At 40.1% G+C, this 21,633-nt stretch overlaps 2 protein-coding genes across 7 annotated transcripts; one reads left to right on the top strand and one right to left on the bottom strand.

Moving 5' to 3' along the window:
- Window positions 1-713: 713 nt before the first annotated feature.
- On the top strand, window positions 714-15,713 carry sgsm1b (small G protein signaling modulator 1b). Of its 2 annotated transcripts, XM_075455610.1 has the most exons (25): window positions 714-885; window positions 967-1,010; window positions 3,050-3,125; window positions 3,880-4,042; window positions 4,858-5,010; window positions 5,240-5,307; window positions 5,395-5,537; window positions 5,638-5,769; window positions 5,938-6,062; window positions 6,144-6,211; window positions 6,296-6,459; window positions 6,573-6,702; window positions 7,156-7,282; window positions 7,365-7,429; window positions 7,541-7,686; window positions 7,777-7,905; window positions 7,994-8,167; window positions 8,326-8,394; window positions 9,132-10,253; window positions 10,345-10,469; window positions 10,553-10,635; window positions 10,767-10,876; window positions 12,119-12,215; window positions 12,326-12,493; window positions 13,381-15,713. In XM_075455610.1, exons 1-25 carry the CDS (start codon window positions 879-881, stop codon window positions 13,467-13,469), a joined length of 3,777 nt encoding a protein of 1,258 aa, XP_075311725.1. In that variant the 5' UTR covers window positions 714-878; the 3' UTR covers window positions 13,470-15,713. The 2 variants fall into 2 exon arrangements, with proteins under 2 accessions (XP_075311725.1, XP_075311724.1); XM_075455609.1 differs by lacking the exon at window positions 714-885 and having other exon boundaries at window positions 948-1,010.
- A 1,109-nt stretch (window positions 15,714-16,822) lies between these two features.
- On the bottom strand, window positions 16,823-21,633 carry srsf9 (serine and arginine rich splicing factor 9). 5 transcript variants are annotated; one of them, XM_075455835.1, is made up of 5 exons: window positions 21,525-21,633; window positions 19,868-20,044; window positions 19,484-19,689; window positions 17,833-18,005; window positions 16,823-17,738 (listed from the first exon to the last, which is right to left on the bottom strand). In XM_075455835.1, the coding sequence occupies exons 2-5, from the start codon at window positions 20,023-20,025 to the stop codon at window positions 17,514-17,516; spliced, it is 762 nt and encodes a 253-aa protein (XP_075311950.1). In that variant the 5' UTR covers window positions 20,026-20,044; window positions 21,525-21,633; the 3' UTR covers window positions 16,823-17,513. The 5 variants fall into 5 exon arrangements, with proteins under 5 accessions (XP_075311950.1, XP_075311947.1, XP_075311948.1 ...); XM_075455832.1 differs by having other exon boundaries at window positions 19,868-20,279; window positions 21,525-21,630; XM_075455833.1 differs by having other exon boundaries at window positions 19,868-20,166; window positions 21,525-21,629.

Here is a 21,633-nt window from a genome sequence, read left to right as displayed (position 1 = left end):
GCCGTGCATAAATGATTGCCCGGAAAACGTGTGTGAACCGAAGCAATGCTGCAGCGTAGGTCAAAGCTCCTCCACCAGGATGTGAGAGACGGGTAACATCATACAAAAAGTATTACTATAACTTATTGCTGCTAAAGGTGGTTCTGCCAGCTGTTGAATCATGAGGTGAAACTTGTTTCTTTCACACAATGCCTCTGCTTTTTGTCTTACTTTTTTTGTGAAATTCATAGTGGAACTATGTAATGCATGGTGTGTTCTTGTTCAAATGAGGTTGTGCGTATCTAATCATAAAACATAATTTTTCATGTAAAACCTGAAAGAGGGTGTATTTTCTGTTTCTCGTGACTGTGTGTGTATGTTTTTCTGTTTTTTTCTTTTTCCTTCATCATTTTGTGGTCCTTTAATTGTCGCCCAATGTTGACAATTTGGCATTTCTGTCCCCTTTATGCCACATTTTAGCTCTGGAGTTTTGGCTACTCGTGCTTGCCAGCCTGGTAAAATAGGCTGTACAGTTCAATTTTAAGAGGAATGTGACTCGTATTTTTTCAGATTGACCAAAATCTTCCTATTGTTCATTTGATTACACATAAGTGAGAAAACATGAACACGGTTTGCATATATCCTATTTACTCTACGATATTGCGTGTATGGTGCGTGTCCAGGGAAAACGTGCGCGTCGGCGTTGGCATTAATGTGCCACTGTGACTTTAAAGGGGTGGTGGTTCACGGTGAGGTAGGAGATAGGTCTAATATAGTCGTAAGGAGCATATCGCAGCTACATCCCTGAGCCTTGCTGTCTTTTACCGTGTGGTCTGAATAGGTTTCAAGGCATTTTCGAGAAAGCTGTGCGTGTCAGCCGCCACACCGTGCCCGGAAACATGGGAGGTACGGTCTCTGTCGCACATCACCATTAATTTCCCAGACAGCATCTGATCCACATATTCATCATGTTTTCTCCCGTGACAGAGGCCGAGACGCGCCAGAAGCTGTTGCGCAACGTGAAGAAGGAGGTTCGTGACATTTTTATTTCTTTTTCAGCTCATCCCTGTACATGATGACCATGGCTATGGGGCTGAGTGTGTGTGTGTGTGTGTGTGTGTGCGTGTGTGTGTGTGTGTGTCGGTTTGTGCACCGTTCATCGGGTTTGACAACGCCACAGGCCTGTTTATGATACGGTTCACCGTTCATTTTGCTTGTTAACAAGAATAAATGTTATTGGCACCAGTAAAAATTGCACAGGGTCCGTTTGACTGCTGGTACCGATGCCAAGATGATGAGAATGGTGATGATGATGACGATCATGGTGATGGTAATGATGACGATAGTAATCATTTTAAATCGATGGAGAAACCTACACATTTCAGAAGCCGTGTACACGTTTGCACCTGCTAACGCAAAACCTTTATTGTGGTCTTTTCCCTTGAAGAAATGGCAGGTGAATTAACATCCCCGTCAACAAGCATCTTATTACCTCAAACTTAAAGGTGTGACCTTGCCATCTGTTCATGTTAGTAGGTGCTCTCACAGCCATTAACAAAAAGCACAAAGCAACAATCGTGCCCGATGAAAGCATATAACGTGAATCTACAGAAGGGACAGTGGTCACACCATAGATGAAGAAAATAAGAAAATAAACAACTCCTGAATGACTTCAGGACTCCACAGGGAAAGAAAACAGTCTGTTTTAGCCATTGGTAAAGGTGCCTGGTACTTCCAGACTTCTCATTGTGTCCGTGCTCCTCCTCACCTGTGACTCATTGCTTCTCAAAAAAAAAAAAAAAAAGAGAGAGAAAGAAAGAAAAAAAAAGGATCCATAGCTCTTGTAGCAGATCTTGCAACAGGGAGGGGCGTAGATGTAATGTGTAGATTCTAAACCCATCATATGTATCAGTTGATTTAGATTTTGAATCTTTTGCGGAGGTTGAAAAAGATGTTTTTATAGCAAGGTAGACTTTGCATGTTGTTCACTCATGGAGAAGATGGACAAAAACAATGCTGATCTCTGGCTGCAGTAGCCACACTCATTGTAATGAATCCGACCGGATCTTTGCGTCCTTTCATACAACACAGAGCACCACATTAAGTTAAGTAATAATTAGATGGCTCATTAGGACACAAACACTTAGTAGATCACGATCAAGCAATATATATTTCAAGAAAAAATGTCAGCTTATTTTATTGTATTCATTCATGTTCATTTGGTTTTTATAGAGGATAAGACAGATGTGACCTCAGGCTTATTTAAAAAGCTGATTTTTTTTTTATGAATTGAAATTGAGAATGGCAAGAATTTTCATGTAAAGATCAGCTTACTAGTAACGTTAAAAACACTTTGGTGTAGTGTTCCCTGCAGTTCGGAAGGAGCTTGTCTGACAAAATAACCTCCAATGGTTCCCAAAGGCTTTTCTCAAGTTTGGCTTTATTGAGCTTTTAAAGAAGAAAACCTGCGTAAGGAACATGGTATTAAGATGTGGCTCTTTTGATTAGAAGGAGGAAGGGGGGGGGGGGGGGGATTCTAATGCATCTAATGATGCATTAGAGTGCATCATTGTAAATTTGTACTGTGTTTTTTAAGTGTGCCTCATACAGGTCCTCACCTTCAAAACAAACCTGCTCCAAGCCACAGTTGATTCCTGCACTTGTTAATATGCCCTCCTGCCATACTGTTTACTGTTTGTCTGTATTTTGTTTTGTACTGTATTTATTTATTTTATTATTTTTATTGATTTCTTTTGTTGTGTATTTTATATAACCCTATTCTTTTAACTGTTAGCTCCTCCTCCCCCTTCCCTTTATCGAGCCTCTGCTTGTTCAGGCTGCTATTGAAAATAAGAATTTTTGTTCTTAATTGCTTGCCTGGTTAAATAAAGGTAAATAAAATAATAATAACAGGTGTCTCAAAGTTTCTTCTGTTCCCTTTGAAGTTACCATCGTTTAAAATTTGGTTGTTCAAAGCTCTTTCTACATGCATGTGCTTCTCTTTGTCACCCTTGCATAACGGTGTCAGACTGATAAAGACTTGTCCCACTGTCTCACTTCTCTCCTTTAGGTGAAACAAATTATGGAGGAGGCAGTAACAAGGAAATTTGTGCATGCAGACAGCAGCCACGTTATATCCTTCTGTGGTAAATGTTTTTCTGCGGACTTTTATTGCATGGCAAACTAATCTACACCTTTCCTCAATTGTAATGTTTGACTCTAACTTAGGCTACGAAAGATGACATATGGATTGTGGGAGATTAACCAAACTAAGAAGGCTCCATAGATAAAATATCTTTATTTTTTTCCTTTAAATAGTTCATTCTTTTGTATCTAAGATAAGCATATGCTACAGTGTAATGCATGACATTCTGCACACACTGTATACTGTAAATCAAAGTGTTTGTCACAACAGTACAGACTGATGGTTGACATCATTTTGTGACGAGCCCTGTCACTTCCCACGATCTCACCCTCAGAGTGCCAAAAGGTCTGGAACAGTTTGTTCAGATAGTATAAATCCTTATGATTTACTCTTCCTCATCATGTCTATTCATAGTTATTGAGGCGGGTGGATGGTGTATATAATAAAGCGGACTGACGCTTTTTAAAGGTGTTGATACTAACTAGGAGTGAGACATATGTGATTCACCTTTATCATATCCTAGCAACCATAGACCGTGTTGATTTCAGTCTATTTTTATTTGTGCCACCTGTGCTTGCCTTTTATTTAATGAAAAAAGAATATTAAGGTTTAGTAACATGAAGGATTTCACAAAGATGACAGTATTTAGTGCTTTTGAAATAAAAAAACAAACAAAAGGTTTATTCAATTAAAGTGACATTAAGAATAATCCAGCGAAGCATTGGCCTAAGCTCCATTTGTTTTTGTGTGTGAAGCCGTAGTAGAGGCCTGCCTTCTGCATGGACTGAAACGTCGTATTGCGGGTCTGCTCTGCAGTAATAAGGTCGCCGCACTCTTTATGAAGGTGTCAAAGAGCTTCTCACCTGCCGAAGAGCTCTGTCGCAAGGTCCAGGAGCTGGAGCAGCTTATTGAAAACAGGTGAAATGTTAACTTCTGCCTGTGAGAAACCAGAGACATAAAATCTCCAAAATCTTAAAGTCTATTTCGCTTTTAGTCTTTTATATGGGGTAGTATAAGACCTTGTGGTTTCCACTTTTACAGCACTGGTTGGAAATTTACATAAGTTCCTCATGGACTTGGATGCTATGGCAATATTAATCTTTCAGTTGCTTATTCAAACTGCTCTTTTGTGGCAAAGTGAATGTACAACGTATATATTTGAGTACCTTCAAAGTACCAGCAAAAAAAAAGATTTAATCAACACCTATATGCTCAACCAGAGTGTGCAGCCATATGCAAGAAAGATATGGTGACAGCTGTTTGGATGAGTAAAGATGAGGCATTCAGTCCCAAACATGCAGTGTATTTGCTGTAAAGTATTTGGATGGCAGTGTAGTGGAGCTGGTGGCACACAGTGGATGGAATATTCAAACGCTAGGAATACCTCGTCATTTTTTTGCATAACCACAAACCAGCAGTGAGACGGCTGAAACGTGGACACTGGTCAGTCACCCCAAACACACATCAAAAGTGGCTGAGGAGTGGACATTTGGTATGAACATTAAGATTTTAGAATGACTTTAGAATGATTTTAGAATGACTATACCCAAAGTCTCGAGCTTCAAGGAATTGTTTGTTTTTTGCCATTCTGCCCACAGAAAAAGAACAGTTAGTAAGTCCAATATTGACATGACAATCATGTCCATGATGAGATTAAGTAAACCTCCAACCCGAACTTTTTGTGCCATGCATCAGTTCCTGTGCAGCCAACACTCTCTATTTCTGTTCTTTAGCAAGCAGAACAATTCCTCACTGAGCAATGACCGCAGTCGGCAGTCCAAGCTACCCAAGTTCCCTCCTCAAGCCCTGAAAAATCTGTGGATTCGAACAGCTCTGATGGAGAAGCTGCTGGACAAGATTATCCTTTATTTGGTGGAAAACAGCAGGTATTGTTATGTATTAATGAATGCATTTGTAAATTTATGGCTAAAGAATATTATCTGTTCTGTTCAATGACTAAAATGACTGATGGTGTTTCAGTTCTGCTCCCTATGTGTCCTCACTTTGATAGCTTTCAAAGCTTTGAAAAAATATATACACATATTTCTGATTTTGTATACAATGTGCATCATCCTTTATTGAATTGTTGAAAACTTTAATGCATGTACTGCTTAGTTCATTTTATGACAGAGAAGCCATGCTGATGGATCCTGTGGATGGACCAATCCTTGCATCTTTATTGGGTACTTTCTCTTATTTTACTTACTTTCAGTTTATATAAATAATGATTCAGAACTCCACTTTAAACCTACTAACTTTTTTTTCAACAGTTGGCCCTTGTGCTTTGGAGTACACAAAAGTTAAAACTGCAGACCATTTCTGGACAGATCCGTCTGCTGACGAGCTTGTGCAGCGGCATCGAATCCACAGTAGCCACTGTCGGCAGGATTCTCCCTCCAGAAGGCCTGCCTTGGTAGGATAGTCAAAGAACTGATAAATACATCACGAAAGAACCGGTAATGAAATTTTGTTTTCGCTTGTGTAATACTTCTGATGTACTCTTAACCTTCCAGATCCAGAAGAGACAGTCCAGTGGTAGCATGGATGATCGCCCTCTCATGTGGGCGAGAGAATATGTTGAGTCGCTCCACCAAAACTCCAGAACCACACTTCTATTTGGAAAGAACAATGTCCTGGTGCAGCCGGTGTGTGTTTTCTTTTTCTTTCATTTTTATTACAACAAAAAGCATCCTTGTGGGTTGTTTACTCCTGGAGGAAGTGGATGCATGTTCTAATTGATTTGCATGTAACTGATCCTACTATTACTGCAATGAGAATTGTTGAGGTTTATCAGCACTTAATTGTGCCTGCAGAGAGACGACATGGAAGCCATTCCAGGCTACCTTTCTCTCCATCACACTGCCGATGTCATGACACTGAAGTGGACACCCAACCAGCTGATGAATGGCAATGTTGGAGAGCTCGATTCTGAAAAGAGGTTAGAGTTGGTCTGTTGAACATGATGTCTTTTTTTCGTACAGCTGACTTGGTGCCTTGTATTTACCCATCATTTTCTTAGTGTTTACTGGGATTATGCCATGACAATTCGTTTGGAAGAGATTGTGTATCTTCACTGTCATCAGCAAGGTATTGTAATCCCTTTTTAATTTTAAGTCAAGTTCCCTACAACTGACTTATAAAGTCCTGTTTCAATTACATTGATTTCTCCAGTAAACAGTGGTGGAACAGTAGTTTTGGTGAGCCAGGATGGGATTCAGAGACCACCCCTACATTTTCCCAAAGGGGGTCACCTGCTCCAGTTTCTCACTTGCCTGGAGACTGGCCTGCTACCCCATGGACAGCTGGACCCACCACTCTGGAACCAGAGAGGAAAGGTCAGCATCATTTTCACAGTAATGGTTACTCGTCACTGTGAACTTTTATGACAGTAATTTTACTTTGAATATTTTAGAATTGGCATGCATGAGTAGAATGCCTTCTTTCACAGGGAAAGGTTTTCCCCAAACTGCGAAAGAGGAGTCCACATGGCTCATGTGATTCCGTATCAGATAAGGAAGATGATGAAGCAACCGATTATGTGTTTCGGATCCTCTTTCCTGGCAATCAGACAGAGTTCAGTAGGTGTCTTACTATTGTGACTCTCTGTAATGATCCAATAAAGAATCATTTGAGATTACATCTATGATTGCTTCACCCTTTTAATGTGTAATTTACTACAATTTCAGTTTTAAATCATTATTTTTCCCCAGGCATATAATGTGATCATCTTTGTAATTAATTTATTCCCAATGTTTAACTGCTGCATTTGTAATATTTTCCTTTCTGTTTAGTGTACATGTTCATTTTAAATAGTCCTGTTGACAATAAGGAGCCTTTGCATGGACATAAAGTAATTTTTTCTGGCACATCTCCATCTTCACCCTCTCACGTGGTTTGTTTTTCTCATCTTTTTCTCCTTTTTCTATTTCTTATGATTTTCACACATGAATCTGTTGGCATTTCCTCTGCTTTTGCTTGCTTGTAATGCTGATGATAGCAACAATAATGATCAGAGCTCTTGTGGTGTTCAGTGGCCCTGGAGCTGATGGATCAGGGTGTTAATATGTGGCAGCCGACCCCTAGAAAGTCCTCCTGTTCCTCCTGCTCACAGAATGGCTCCTCCGATGGCTCTCTGCCTAATGGCTGCAATCAGGAAAGGTAAGTGTTTTCAAGGGACTGACTCAAATTGACATTAAGATTATTCCACTTGACTAAGTTTGCCATTTTCCAACCTTACCAGGGCTCCCTTAAAGCTCCTTTGCGACACAATGAAATACCAGATAATCTCTCGGGCATTCTATGGATGTGAGTGTAAACATCTGTTCTTCTGCTTTTCACCATTTACGAATATTTCAAGCTGCTTTGTTCCAACAGTTGATGTTGATCAATCGTATTAAAAGACTTCTTTCTCCACAGGGCTTGCGTACTGTCGCCATCTGTCCACAGTCCGAACACACCTTTCTGCGTTGGTCAACACCACTATAGTTGACCCTGAGGTGCCCTGTGGTGCTCGAGGAGGCCTCTCTGTGGAGGTCTGGGAAAGGTTCCTCAAAGACAGCTCGGTAAGATTGATGCACATTGTGCTTTACTGTTACAATTAATTCCTCTGTTTTTCTGTGCAAGGGAAATAATTGAAAAACTGCTATTTTCAGGCCTACGAGGAAAAGGAAATCCACCGCCTCGTGTACTTTGGTGGTGTGGCCCCATCACTAAGAAAGAAAGTCTGGCCCTTCCTTTTGGGACATTACCAGTTCACCATGACTGAGAAATGCAGGCTGGAGGTATTACTTTTGTAATGTTGATGTGCAATGGTACATGAATGAACCCTGGGTTGTATTCTTCTTTGTTTACACTTGTTTTCTGGCTTAGATTGATGAGCAGATGCGGACAGTGTATGAGCAGACTATGAAAGAGTGGCAGGGTTGTGAGGTCATTGTCCTTCAGAGGGAGAGGGAGAAACATGCTGAGGCCATCGCACGATGTTCATCCGGAGCCAGCGTGGAAAAAGGGCCCATACAGCGGGACTCCACCATCAGTACAGATGCAAGTTCTAACTTTCCTCATTAAAAAAAAAACCCAAAACATTGTGAAACCACTGTGAGAATAGACAAAAAACATGAACTGGAACTGGTTAATGATAATGGAATGAGGAAGCAGCTCGACTAACTTTTCTGCTTTTTGTTTCTTGTGTGGTGCTTTAGTCGTGTCTGAGCTGCAGCTCGGACCAACAGAACACCAACTCACAGAGTGAATCCAGCAACAGTGCACAGGTAGTTGTATTGTAATCAGAACTGAACTGTAAATTTTGACCTCATGATGGTAAAACAGAAGGGACTACCGTTCATTATGAGTCTAACATAAATGTCTCTATCATATTTTTTATCATGGTGGCAACAAAAAGTGGTAGGATCACCAAAATGATCATTACTAATTGTCTGGGGCCCCAAACATTCTACCCAAAATCTTGTGTTGGTTCATCAGCTATTATATATGATATTGAAGTATTTTACTTGGATAATCAAATCTGATCAAATCTTAAAGTGGATTTAATTAAATGAACTGAAACTCAGAAGGCTACTGGATAATGGAAAATCAACATTATGAGCAGAAATAAAGTGTATGTTGTTTAGGTGGCATTTATAATAATGCACCCTCGAGAAATAGGAAATAAACCATTAAGTAACATTTGCATTGCTACGTTTCAAAAATACTGTTGACTCCTTGGACCTCATGATTACTTTGGTCCTGGAAAATGTTTGACCAGACATTTATTAACAAGATTAGCATAGATAAGCATTTATGTAAGATAACCGATAGTTGGATGTGTTTTTATGGCTTAAATACAAAGAACAAACAGTTGTTAAATCATTTTTTTTGTCTTACTGATGAGTATAATGCATAACTTAATTATTTATTATTCATTAATACATTAGACCAACATCAATTCATCTCTGTACGACTAGATCCAAGATGTGTTGCATTTTTACCACTTTCCTTTTGGTGCTAGGTATTTGAATCAGTTGAGGCTGAGTCCAGGGCTGAGGAGGAAGAAACAGAGCACAGCAGCCCAGTGAAGACCACAGATGGTCCACAACTTCCTTCCTGTGACCCCTCCTCCCCAGATGTGTCAAATGAGAATCCAGGTTCAGACAACAACCCTCCAGTAATTGAATCAACGGTTGAACCTTCAACTTCTCAGCAGACAGCTGAAACGTCCAAAGTCCTCAGCGAAGAAAATACAGCTGAAAAAAAGAGTCAGCTCACATTGGGTGACTCACAAGGAAAGGATGTAAGGCAGGAGACGGATACAAAAATAAAAAGTGAGGTAGTTGTGGAGGCCGTAATTGATAAGTCCATAGAGACATCTAAAGTAGAAGGTGAAGACCTAACAATTGATGGAGTTTTAAATTCAGTAGACACAAACATGAATTTGAAATCTGTTCCTGGGAATACTAATGTTCTGAAGCTAGTAACTGAGATTCATAATGAATATTTCCAAGCACCTCCACTTGGGCAGACTCTGACCATTCAGACGCACAAGATAAAAGATCTCGAAGAGGAGACATCTTGTCAACTTACAACACAAGAAGACACTAATTCGCCAAGTGAAAAAAATCCAGAGGTCTCTAAAAAACCTGAAATTACAGAAACTACTGCTACTGACTTTGAAACCAAAAAGGCTACCGAGATACAATTGGAGAAACCTGGTTCAAATTCTCCAGTCAGACAAGTACTAAATGCTCTTCAGTCAGCATCCAGGGGCAGTCTCTCATTATCGTCGCACTCTCGGCAGTCTGCCGACACAGCCGATTCAGATGACTCTCCCTCTGCCTTGGAAATGGAGGACATTCCCGCAGGGATAACATGTGTGAACTCTGAGGATATTAAGGCCAGGCCTTTGGCGAGCCTCGCTGCACCTCCTGTCTCATTGGCACAAAGACAGAAAATGGCCGCTGAAGACCTCCTAGATCATCATCTGGACACGGCTTGTAACACCAGTCCTGAGGACACTGACCTGGGTCTTTCCGAAGAGGAGCCTGAGATGGATAATGTGCTCACTGAACCAGCGTCTGCAGAAATAGGAGGCGTCATTAGATATGAAGAGTCCTCAGAGGAGCAGACCTATTCTGTAAGCATGGAACATGACAGACACATACAAAGGCAGGGTTTCATTTGTCATCATGAACATGCTCTGACTGAGTTTATTATTATTTCTGTAGCAAGAAACGCTGGACATGTACTTGATCAACTTGCATCGCATTGACAAAGATGTCAGACGCTGCGACAGAACATACTGGTACTTCACTCCTGAGAATCTGGAGAAGCTGCGTAACATCATGTGCAGGTAACCACACCGATTATCTGAGGTTTGTTTCAACCAAAAAAAGGTGTGAAAGTAAAACCTGAGAAATGCGATTGTCTTTGCAGTTACGTGTGGCAGCATCTGAATATAGGTTATGTGCAGGGCATGTGTGATCTTCTGGCTCCTCTTCTCGTTATTCTTGATGATGGTCAGTAAAACTTAAACTTAAACGGGATGTGTACTAGCTTTGCACAAGTGCTCATAAATAGCTAAATGAACAACTTATTAATCGTGTGTGTGTGTTTGTGTGTGTGTGTGTGGGGGGGGGGGTCTTCTCAGAGGTAATGGCATTCAGCTGCTTCACTGAACTGATGAAGAGGATGAACCAGAATTTTCCTCATGGTGGTGCCATGGACTCTCACTTTGCCAATATGCGTTCACTTATACAGGTATGTGTAGACAACGATAAAGCATTTTAGAACCCAGCCTATGATTTGGAGTGTATTTTTGATGAATGTATAAGATAATGATAAAAGTAGTTGATACAGCTACTGACTTTAAATTGATGTACACTAGAAGAAAAAACTGGGGGGGACAAAGGAGTAATAAGTAGATCGTTTTATTTTTTTCTCTGCAATTTGAGGATAAAAGCAGAGAAAGCTAAAACTATATAACTTATGTACTTTATTCTTAAAAGGAGATAACAACAAAAGTCAAGATTAGCCAAGTTTGATCCACTTACCTGTTTAATCTATTATCATGTAACTTTATTCTAAACAAAGGGGCATAAGCACATTTAGTGTTTATAACTTTTCATCCTAAACACATTTTATTTTTCTCTTCTGCTTCAAAGAAGAGACTAAAGTTTTTAAACTTGGTGCACGGATTGTGGAAAATCCTCAAGTTGCATTTCAGCATTTACAGCACTTTTACACCACCAGTAGGTCGGTTTTGGACCTGCACTTAAGCAGGTTCATTTTGGACCACATGACCAATTTTCAGAAACATTTTGGTTAGACACAGTTTTTAAAAGTTCCACATCTCATAATTGTGTCTTTCTTCACCAGGATGTGTAGAAATGAGCTTTTTATCAAGCCTCACAAAGAATATAATGTAGATTCTTTTTATTCAAAATTTTGTCTTGACAGCTTTTTGAAATTAATGACAAAGCTACAAACCAGGAAATGAGATTATATTACAGCATTTGTCTGGACTCCATATCTGATGTTGATATTTGATACCCGAAGAGGTGCTGTAACAAGCAAAAATGTGTTTTTCCTCTTCCAGTCATGCATCTAACATGATCAAGTTACCATGGTAATTGATACTTGCTGACTTGTTTGGTCCCCTAACTGCTTGGAACTAAACTTAATAGTTTTTGCCTCTTGGTGTAAAATATCGATTTAACATAGGTGTATATTCTCAAATCCAGTGTTTGAAGTCAAAACTGCCAGTGACTTCTTGTGTAAATCCATAGGCATAGGCTTCTTTCTTGATGTGTCTTTGTATCAGATATTACAGATATGACATAATTAAATCTCGAGTGTATGGGTTTAAGCAGTAAAAAGTGTCAGGGTCTTACATGCAGGTGAAAGGTTGTCAATCACATGCTTTTTTTCCAAAGTGTCCTGAGACATGTGCATACACACAAGCTGCAGTGTAATGAGGACAATTTGCCTTTATACAAACAGATCCTGGACTCTGAGCTGTTTGAGCTGATGCAGCAGAATGGAGACTACACCCACTTCTATTTCTGTTATCGCTGGTTTCTTCTCGACTTCAAAAGAGGTGGGTTAGGAAATGATGGCATCATAATGTTTGGTTAAATTGCCTGCAAGTGAACTTGTGTCTCACTTGAAAGAAATAACCTCTGTGATCTGTCGGTCTTTTCCCCACAGAAATGGTGTACGATGATGTGTTCTCTGTGTGGGAAACCATCTGGGCAGCCAAGCACACCTCCTCCGAACACTTTGTGCTCTTCATTGCTCTGGCACTTGTTGAGATGTATAGAGACATCATCTTGGAAAATAACATGGACTTCACAGACATCATCAAGTTTTTCAATGGTAAGATGAATACAAGTGCTACATTATGGTGGAGTCAGAGCTGAAAGACAATTGAGCAGTGTCGCATCATCTAAGAATGCTGTTCTATTCTGATAATCAGTAAAAACAAACAAACAAAAAAAGGCAAGTTCGAGGTCATATTATGCTTTTCTTGCATTTTTCATCGCAAGTCCATAGTAGTGTCAGTTACTTTCTCCAATCGAACACGTCTCGTTTGTTGTCCAGGTTTTTTCTTCTCTTACTTATCTACATCACCTGAAGTACATTTGGAAAATACCTGCCATGTGGCCAGTTTTGCACTCTTTAAACTAAGGGCCAAATCAAAAAGCTCAATTGTTTTCACGGACTACTACAAAGTGTGATTTGTGTAGATAGATATTAGGCAAGCAATCTGCGACACCTTTCACTTTTGGCTTAACTTTTTTGAATTACCAGTTTTTATAATAAGGTAATATTTCATACCTTATTATTCTAATCAGATATCTATAATCTAAGTTTTGTAAAACAATGTGATACGACAATGTGATATTAGCCAAAGTGCTTAATGTGCTTCTTTTTCTTTTGATCACCAGTAATTTCTCTACTGCAGACCCATATCACAGCTCAGTATTAGTGTGGTCAGAAGGTGACAAGAGGCGCGGCAGCAATATATAGAATGAGAAAATATCTGCAGGCTCTTTTTAAAGACACCTAGTTAGATAGTTATCTAGTTAGTTAGACACCTAGTCCAGACAAAAATGATGAACCTGTAAATGAGTGTAATAGGACCTCTTTCAGACACAATACAACCATTTTGAAAAAGGTTGGGCGCAATTTTCACGTGGGATGACTGTATTTAACAAAGGATTTCAAATCAAGCCGAACTAATCTCTAACTTCTCCTCCTAGAAATGGCAGAGCGCCACGACGTCCCACAGGTCTTGATGATGGCTCGAGACTTGATCAACAAAGTGCAGATTCTCATAGAAAACAAGTGATTCAGAGCTCTGCAACTCATAATCCCATGATTCTTTGCTAACTTGTTTCACACGTACTGGCACTACCACATGACCGTCACATAATCAACAAGCGAGGGATTGATGTTAATGAAAGCATTGTTTGGCAAGTGGTGGGCAAATAATTGGTCAATATAGCTGCTCATTTTACAAAAAAATAGTTGTAAAACAACTTTTCTCCCATTGCTCCTCTTTATCTTCAAGATTCAAGAATTGCCAGTAAATTTAATTTTGAAGTGTTATTGTTTGCCCAATGAATGTACCCTCGTTGAAACTGCTTCAGGATGTTATTTATTTTGCCTTAAACTTAGCTGTTGTTTCAAGATACAACAACTACATCCTTCACTCTGTTTATATTGAGCCAGACTGATTTTTATTAAGTTACACATATTGTGATACTCCCAAATACATTTTCAGTATTGTTGTCAGCTCAAACGATAGCTGACACGATTCAGTAATAGTATCCAGCTTAATTTGATGATTTGGCTTCCTAAAACATTAGAGAAACAGCTGATCACATAGGTCGGTGCTACAGTAGGTTTTGTCAATTTAATTTGTGGTCACTGTCTTGCGTCTCAAAAGCCATTTTGAGGACCACCTTCTGGCCTTTCTGACATTTTATGGGCCTCTTCGTGTGTTCGTCTCTGATGCGCACGAGCATGCAGGATATGCAGACCTGAACTCTGTGCAGCGCAGCACGTGTAAACATACTGTAGTTTGCATACACAGAGTCCACATTTCCTCTGGTACCTGACAAAGTCCTCCCACCTTGTGCTCCTTCTATATCTGACCTCTATGCATCGATTGAGGTGTGATTAAACCCGCGGAAGTTTACCTTTTGACTCCAATGCCAGCTTTTACGTCTGCGCAGGCCAGTACCTCTCTGGAAACAGCGCGTTCTTTACGTTTATTACATCACTCTTCCTATAAACTCCCACGATGCTGCTCAGGCTGAACATTTCAGCCGGTATTTGTCGTAAAAATCGACCAAGTGCAGTCCTCAGAGAATCTGCTTCCACGCAGCATTGTGAGAGGTGTTGATGGTCAGTTAATAGCTGGCGGTAGAATGCAGTGATAGCTGTGTGCTTCCTTCACACTGCACTTCCCTTTTTCGCTTTTCACCACAAGAAAAAAGTTTTCCTCCGTCCTCTGAACATTCAGTTGTGGTTGCCTTGTCTTTGCCATACTAACTGGCAAAAAAGCTGCCACTATTTCCTGAGTAGTTCTCACCCCGTTACACTTGTGATCATACCCACTGAAAAATTAGGTATATACTCACTGCTGAGACTTCAGCTTCTCATTTGAGGGTCAAGGTATCACTTTTTTTTTGACAGATTTTCCTCCCAAGTTTTTGGATTTTGTGTCAGTTTGGAGTTTGTTTCTGTCCAGATAGCACCGTCACCGGGATGGAGTCCCGTAATTCATTTATTTGAAACAAGAGCCAACTTGAGCTCAGTTTAATGTGGTGTCACCTTGTTTCTTTTTGCGTCACCAGATGAAACTACTACACACGTCTTAGCTTCGCTCCTCCTTGTACTGCAGTGCCGTTCAGACTGTCATAACTCTGTCCTCAGTTGTCCTCCATGCTGGTAAAATTGTTTTTTTTAAGTACAGATTTAGAGATATACATCACGGAATTTTCTGCTCCTAATACAAATTAGTGTAAGTGAGTTGACTTTGTTCAGGTTTAGGTGGTGAAAAATGACTCTTTTGGTGAGAGTAAATCCAGTTATTCTTATATGCGTGGAGGATGTAGAGATGCTTATCTCAAAGTCTTGGCACAACTCAAAATGTTCAACATTGCCAGATATCAATAGAGCTATGTCGGAAAAGGTGTTTCATTGGTTCCACTAACAGTTGCAAAATATCTGAAACACACTCGTGTTTGGTTCACTGTGGCTTAATTTCCAGTGTTTTAATATCACTGCTGATGTGTCTCCATTTGGTCTAAAACATGCCCAAGTATTACTCTTTGTGCATTGCTGTTTGTTGTCAGAAGAAATACAATGTGTATACAATGTGTTGAAATGAAGCAGAATTATTGTACAAAAAAATAAGCTAGTACATAAACGCAATACGATGTCTGCATATGGACCGAGTCTGATTATAACGAAAAAGATAAAAGTATACCATTGGAAATAAATATATTTATTTTTTTCTGTCTTCTAAAATGGTCCCCAAGTTAAATTAATTTATGGTGTATTAAAAATCTTATATTTTGCACTCCATGTGCCTTCTGTGTACTTTTCTGAAAATGTTGACAGTTAAATGAGTTTGTTAAATATACTCACACTATTATCATAGTTGCATCCGTGGTGACTGCATGGACACCAGGTCACATACAGAACAATATAACATTAGAAGGCATAATAGTTTAGTTTTTTGTGGCACCTTATTTTTTTTTTAAACTCAAATGAGAATATGAAATAGTGAACACAACCCTCTGAACAGTGTTCAGATGAGGTCCAAACTATAGCTCACTTGGACACAGAATCAGTTTTTTTTATGGCAGAGTTGAGTAGCATCTACGTTTTTCCCAATTAGTCAAAATGAAACTTAAAACATTTTTTAAAAAGGGGAATTTGTCAACCATTGTATACATTTTTTCTTCCCCTTAGTGAATTTGGACTTAGTGAAGTTGTCCCACTAGTAGAATAGAATAGAATTTTTTTTTTTTTAAATATTTACAATGATTATTATGAACTTGAGAAGAACATGTCAGCAGTCACTGTTAAAAAGCTGGCTTTATGGCTTTGGGGACAAAGGACCTCCTGAACCTCTCAGTCATTCAGCGCAGTGAGATGAGCCTCTCACTCTGTCCTGCCAGGATGCTGTGTAGAGGATGTTTATTGTTCTCCAAAACAGAATATAAGTTCCTCCTCATCCGTTGCTCCACTACAACAGTGTCTAGCCTTCTGCCTACTACACAACTGGCCTTTTTCACCAGTTTTTGTCTGTAGTGCAACTCCCCCAGCTGAGAACAGTGCACTCTCAATGACAGAGTGATAAAACATGCACATCATGTCACTGCAGACACTGAAGGACCAGAGACGGCTCTGCCCCTCCTGTACACTGCTTCTATGTTGGCAGACCACTCCAGCTTATTGTCCAGTACCACCCCCAGGTATTTGTGTCTTGGTACACACCGTCAATGACATTTTAGGAGCCCCCTCCCTGAAAGTTAGCGTTATATAATGGAGTTCAGAATTCCAATATAAATGTGGACATTTATGACTGTCAACACAACAGTTGAGTGTCTGCTCTGCCCCAACTTGAGTGAGGTGAGAAATTTCCAATTTAATGAATATAGACAGAAAAAGTTTAAGGACAAGCAATTAAACCTTCACAGTAAAAGATTGCATTTTATTGATAAGAAAAAAAAAAAATTTTTTTAGATGGAAACAAATTATATTCTACCTACAGGCCACCTCAGTCAACGATTCACACATCAAAACGGGGGGGAAAAGAAGAAGAAAAAAAGAGACACGAGGCTCACAGTAAACAGTAAAAAAGCTGGCTAATTTTATGACACCGATTAGCTTCACAGGTTCTTAAGATTGGCAAATACTCGAAGTGAACAAAACGTAACAAGTCATTTTGTCAATTAAAGAAGCAATTCAAGGTTCAGCCTGAGAGCTGCAGATTTGTGTAATCAGCTTTCGACATTATGCACGTTTACCCACCATCCAATCAAAACCACAGATTTCTTTATAAAAGAAATCTCCAAGATGCTGAACAAAGATAAAAATAAAAAATAAAAATATTCACCAATTCTGCTTTCCTATAACACACAAGTGTATTAAAAAAAAGAAAAGAAAAACAAATCTTTAAGGCTGTGGGGAGGAGCCGGCTGTTTAGGGTTTTCTGATCATGGAATGTATGTATCAAAAAATGCAAAACATATGATCACAATGTGTTCTACGAGGAGGCCTGAGTTTAGGGAGAAAAAAAATAAGAAATTAAAGATAAAATGCAGAATTACAAAACATTTCCTCCTAACTCCTCTGTAAATGGATGATGGGGCCTTTATCGGTAATGACGTGGCGGAGGGCTATGCTGTGGAGGGTGTCTCCTGGGAGGCGGGCTATGCCGTGACATAGTATGGCGTGGAGGTGATTGGTAGCGCAAAGGCGGAGATCCTCGGTTATAGAAGGGCGGAGAATAGCGACCTCTGGATCTGGAACGAGAACGTGACCGACCGAAGTTGGAGGCGCCTCTCTCCTCATAGACACGGATGTAAGAGGTCTCGCCCTGAAAGAGCAAAAGAAAAAAATCATGAAGAAATATTCACATTTTATTGGCTAGAGGTAAAGAATGAACAGAACATGTCATCACTGGAACACACTTGATGCGAGCGGAACTCTGTCCGATCCAATCTGCGTAGCGCATACTCCATGTCCTCCCTACGGAGAAATTCTACCACGCCCTCTCCGTCTCGCTGCACATCTGCAAAACAAACATCTCCCGCTTCTCGCATGTGATCCTTCAGATCCTGCCAGCTCCCAGTTGGCGGCAACCCTAAGGGGAAAAAGACAAAGGGAAAAACGTTGGGGTCTCTCGTCTCAACGTCTCATTGCTCTACCAACATGTAAACCCTCTGAAGGCATCGCTTTTGTTTTACATATCAAAATGTTCTCAAGTCCAAACACCAAGTGAAAGTTAAGCTACTTAAGAGATGGAGAAGTGGGAGGAGCTTATGTTTTGGGTGCGTTTTTCCTCACAATAAAATTCTACATGACGGACAACAATATTGCATTCGCCTGGTGTTAAATGTTCAAATTTTGTAAACATTTGGTTTACAAGAAAACTCAGCTCGTTTATCTTCTTTTATAACTACTTTAAATTTTAACCAGACGCTTTTGTCAAAAGCAGTTTACAAATGAGGAAACCATTGGGGGGGGGGGGGGGGGGGTGCTCTGGAAGCTTGAGAATTATTGGGGACTGAACAAGCAACCCCGTCCCACAAAACCATTCAACCGACCAGCACATTATGTGACTGGGTGCCGATTATGGCACTACTCTTTGGATCTTTTGGTTTACCTAACATCTAAAGAGTTAATATACAGCATCTTTAATTATTTACAGCTCTCTTGCAGCACTTACTGCTTATGCAAGAGTTCATTGTCAAACCTAAATTGAAAACGTGTAAATGGACAGTCTATTTCATCGCTACAATATATTTGTTTAAATTGTGAAAGCACGTGTTTATTTCAATTTCTTTAATAATCTAGGGACGTAGAACTCTGCCCACTTCTCCAACAACTATGGTTTGCCCTTTGATAGTCAGGCAAAGCCTTGCTAGTGAAAGTTTTAGTAAATGTATGACCAACTTAAATGAGTGTTTTTTTTTCAGTTGGCCTACAACCCACAGTGTTGTGATCACATTTGGGATGACCAGTTTAGACAAGACAACATTATGACACTTTAGACTTTAAGGGTTTGGTGTTGGATAAGCAGTCCACGTACATGGATTGCATCAACAAATACAAAACAAATAATAAATAATACACAATGACAAAATCACACCTACCAGTCACTACAGCTGGAGTTTGGGGTTATTCAGCCAACATGAGCGGTTTGTTTGATTTTTGCTTTTTCATGACCTTAGAAGCAGACTTGACCTTATCCACTCAGTCCCTTTGACCTCCAGTCCGCCATGAGAGAAACATATCTGCCTATGACTCAAGACGTCCATTTACTAGTCATTGGTCCTCCAGTCCGCCAAGAGAAAGAGGGGAACATATCTGCCTACGATTCCTATGTTCCTAACAGTCCCCTTGACCTCCAGTCCGCCATGAGAGAGAGAGAGAGAGAGTGACATATCTGCCTACGACTTATGACGTCCATTTACTAGTCATTGGTCCTCCAGTCCGCCAAGAGAAAGAGGGGAACATATCTGCCTACGATTCCTATGTTCCTAACAGTCCCCTTGACCTCCAGGCCGCACCGAAAGAGAGATTAATATTAACTGGCTACGACTCATCGCATCCACCTACCAGTCACTATGACCCGGAATTCAGATCTTCGAGTTGGGGGTCCAAACCTTCCTCTTGGTCCTCCTCCTCCTCCACTTCCTCCACTTCCTCCTCCTCCACCGCCTCCCATTGGTCCAGATTTACCAGAGGATCGAGGATACTCCACACGGAGCTTGGAGTTCCCATATCCATATCCATTCCTTCCATAGACAGCGTCGTCTGCATCCCTAAGAGAAGAGAGCAAAGACCTCCTTACCAAAGCACACCTAGCGGGCATAGGTTGGATTTGCTGTCTCCATCCATCCCCTGCTGGTGGTCACCGGAGACGATATTATACCACAAATCTTAAGGTGTCCAACACCGCGAATGTGATTCGACTTGCCAAAGACCATCCCAAAAACTCACCGTGGGTCTTCGAATCGAATGAAGGCAAAAGGGATGGTGCCCCTATTATTCTTCAATTCAACTTCACGGATTTTTCCATATTTGTAGAAGAGATCCTCAATGTCTCTCTCCTGGACATCCATGGGAAGATTCCCCACGTAGATGCGGCCATCAGACATGGTGGTCGAGAGGGTGGCACTGCTGACACAGAATGGGGGCACCTGCAGACTTTAAGATCACCTCTTGCTTTCATAAATAGCTGTGGAAGTGGTCCTTATCCTATTCCTAGTTCCAAAACTTAGTCCATCCGCAGCCAATTCCTTAAGTTAGAAAAAAAATTAACCTATAAACCAGGGATGTGGCCATAGTAGTAAATGATGAGTTTGAGGGAGGGGGGGAAAAAGGCACAGGACTTCGGATCCAAGCCTGAAAGCTTTAAACACAGGGTAATCAATGTTCAACACATTTAATAGATAGTAAAACTATTATGCTGTTGAAGCTGGATTATGACATCGCATGGAGAACCCATAAGAAAATAAATCCTGACTTATTTGATTACAAATTACTTTCTTCAGTGTGTGTGAGCACAAATTAATATGTACAAATGTGAGACAAAAAAAGCTTACAGCAATTTACATGGTATATCCCAAATACTAGGACTGTGTGATCATACAGGAACATTTGATTGTCAACATAAATGGTAAAATTATTTGACTATTTGACTGCCTATCACGCCAACCAACTTCTGACCCACACGTTTTTAAAAAATAAATAAAAAGCAAAAAATAAATAAATTACAAAAAGCGTTCCTTCATCAATCTAGCTTACATCTGGTTAAATAAAATATGTATCCAGATCAGTTTGCCATTCTTTCAGCATAATCTATCTTTTAAATACATTTAAACGAATGTGACTACATGCAAACGTGCGCAATAGTCTGGCTGACATTGAATGAGTGAGTGTGTGTGTTAAACGCTTGATATCATTACTTTAGTATGTTCATTTTATAATGAAAAATTAAAATATAGCATTTGTGACCAGGTTGCTAATCTTAATTGCTTTTAACAACTGACGTATTTTCCCCTGGTCTCTTATTAGCCTTTTTGTCTGTACTTAGGACGTTTGTGCGGCCTTCAATTAAACTCCAACATTTGGTCAACCGACTAAACCTGTTTGCTACCCGAGAGGCACAGCCTGGCTGTTCCATGATCAACGTCAGCTAAAATATCAAAAACTGCTTGTCTGCGCGTTCGCTTTCATTTCGCATACAACAAACGCGCTGCACTCACCTTTAGCGTTAAAACAATGTCTAAGCTAAAGCTAAAATGCTCCAGCTAAAGCCAAGCTAGTAGCGTTAGCCAACGAGGCGTTGCATGCATCAAAAGCGTGTCTTACAACGAACACATTTGGTAATCAATCATCTATCTCGGTTTGATTAACTGGACTTTTCAGCGTGACGTCTGTAGATTGAACATATGCGTCTGCCGTGATTCACACACCAGCCAATTCCTACTCCAGACGACTCTTTGTTGATAAAATAAGGTCAGCTAGTCATGCTAATAGCCTCTGCTGCGGCTAAAATTAACCAATATTTCTAACAATTTGCAGTAGCAGGAATGGGCAATGCACGTTGAATGCGTATTAAAACAATATTGAATTATTATAGATGCACGATTACCTTTCTAAGGAAGTAATGACGCCTTTTGCTGTTCAATTAATGCTACCAGTGCGTGCACTGTGCTGCTTCCGTGTTAGCAATCTTAGCAAGTGGTAAGCTTCTTCTTCGT

Source organism: Odontesthes bonariensis, chromosome 22 (assembly GCF_027942865.1).
Source record: "Odontesthes bonariensis isolate fOdoBon6 chromosome 22, fOdoBon6.hap1, whole genome shotgun sequence".
Lineage (NCBI taxonomy): Eukaryota > Metazoa > Chordata > Actinopteri > Atheriniformes > Atherinopsidae > Odontesthes > Odontesthes bonariensis.
Note: the sequence above shows the minus strand (reverse complement) of the source record. Positions and strands in the feature narration are given on the sequence as shown.

Bases quoted from the DNA above. Each gene is read 5' to 3' on its own strand.
- sgsm1b (XM_075455609.1), top strand. From the start codon at position 948: ATGTTTTCTCCCGTGACAGAGGCCGAGACGCGCCAGAAGCTGTTGCGC. The intron at 6,703-7,155 runs GTAGGTGTCTTA...TGTGGTGTTCAG, and splicing joins TGGCAATCAGACAGAGTTCA to TGGCCCTGGAGCTGATGGAT. The intron at 7,687-7,776 runs GTAAGATTGATG...TGCTATTTTCAG, and splicing joins GGTTCCTCAAAGACAGCTCG to GCCTACGAGGAAAAGGAAAT.
- srsf9 (XM_075455835.1), bottom strand. From the start codon at position 20,025: ATGTCTGATGGCCGCATCTACGTGGGGAATCTTCCCATGGATGTCCAG. The intron at 19,690-19,867 runs GTGAGTTTTTGG...CTCTTCTCTTAG, and splicing joins ATTCGATTCGAAGACCCACG to GGATGCAGACGACGCTGTCT. The intron at 17,739-17,832 runs GTGTGTTCCAGT...TTGCTCTTTCAG, and splicing joins CAGAGTTCCGCTCGCATCAA to GGCGAGACCTCTTACATCCG.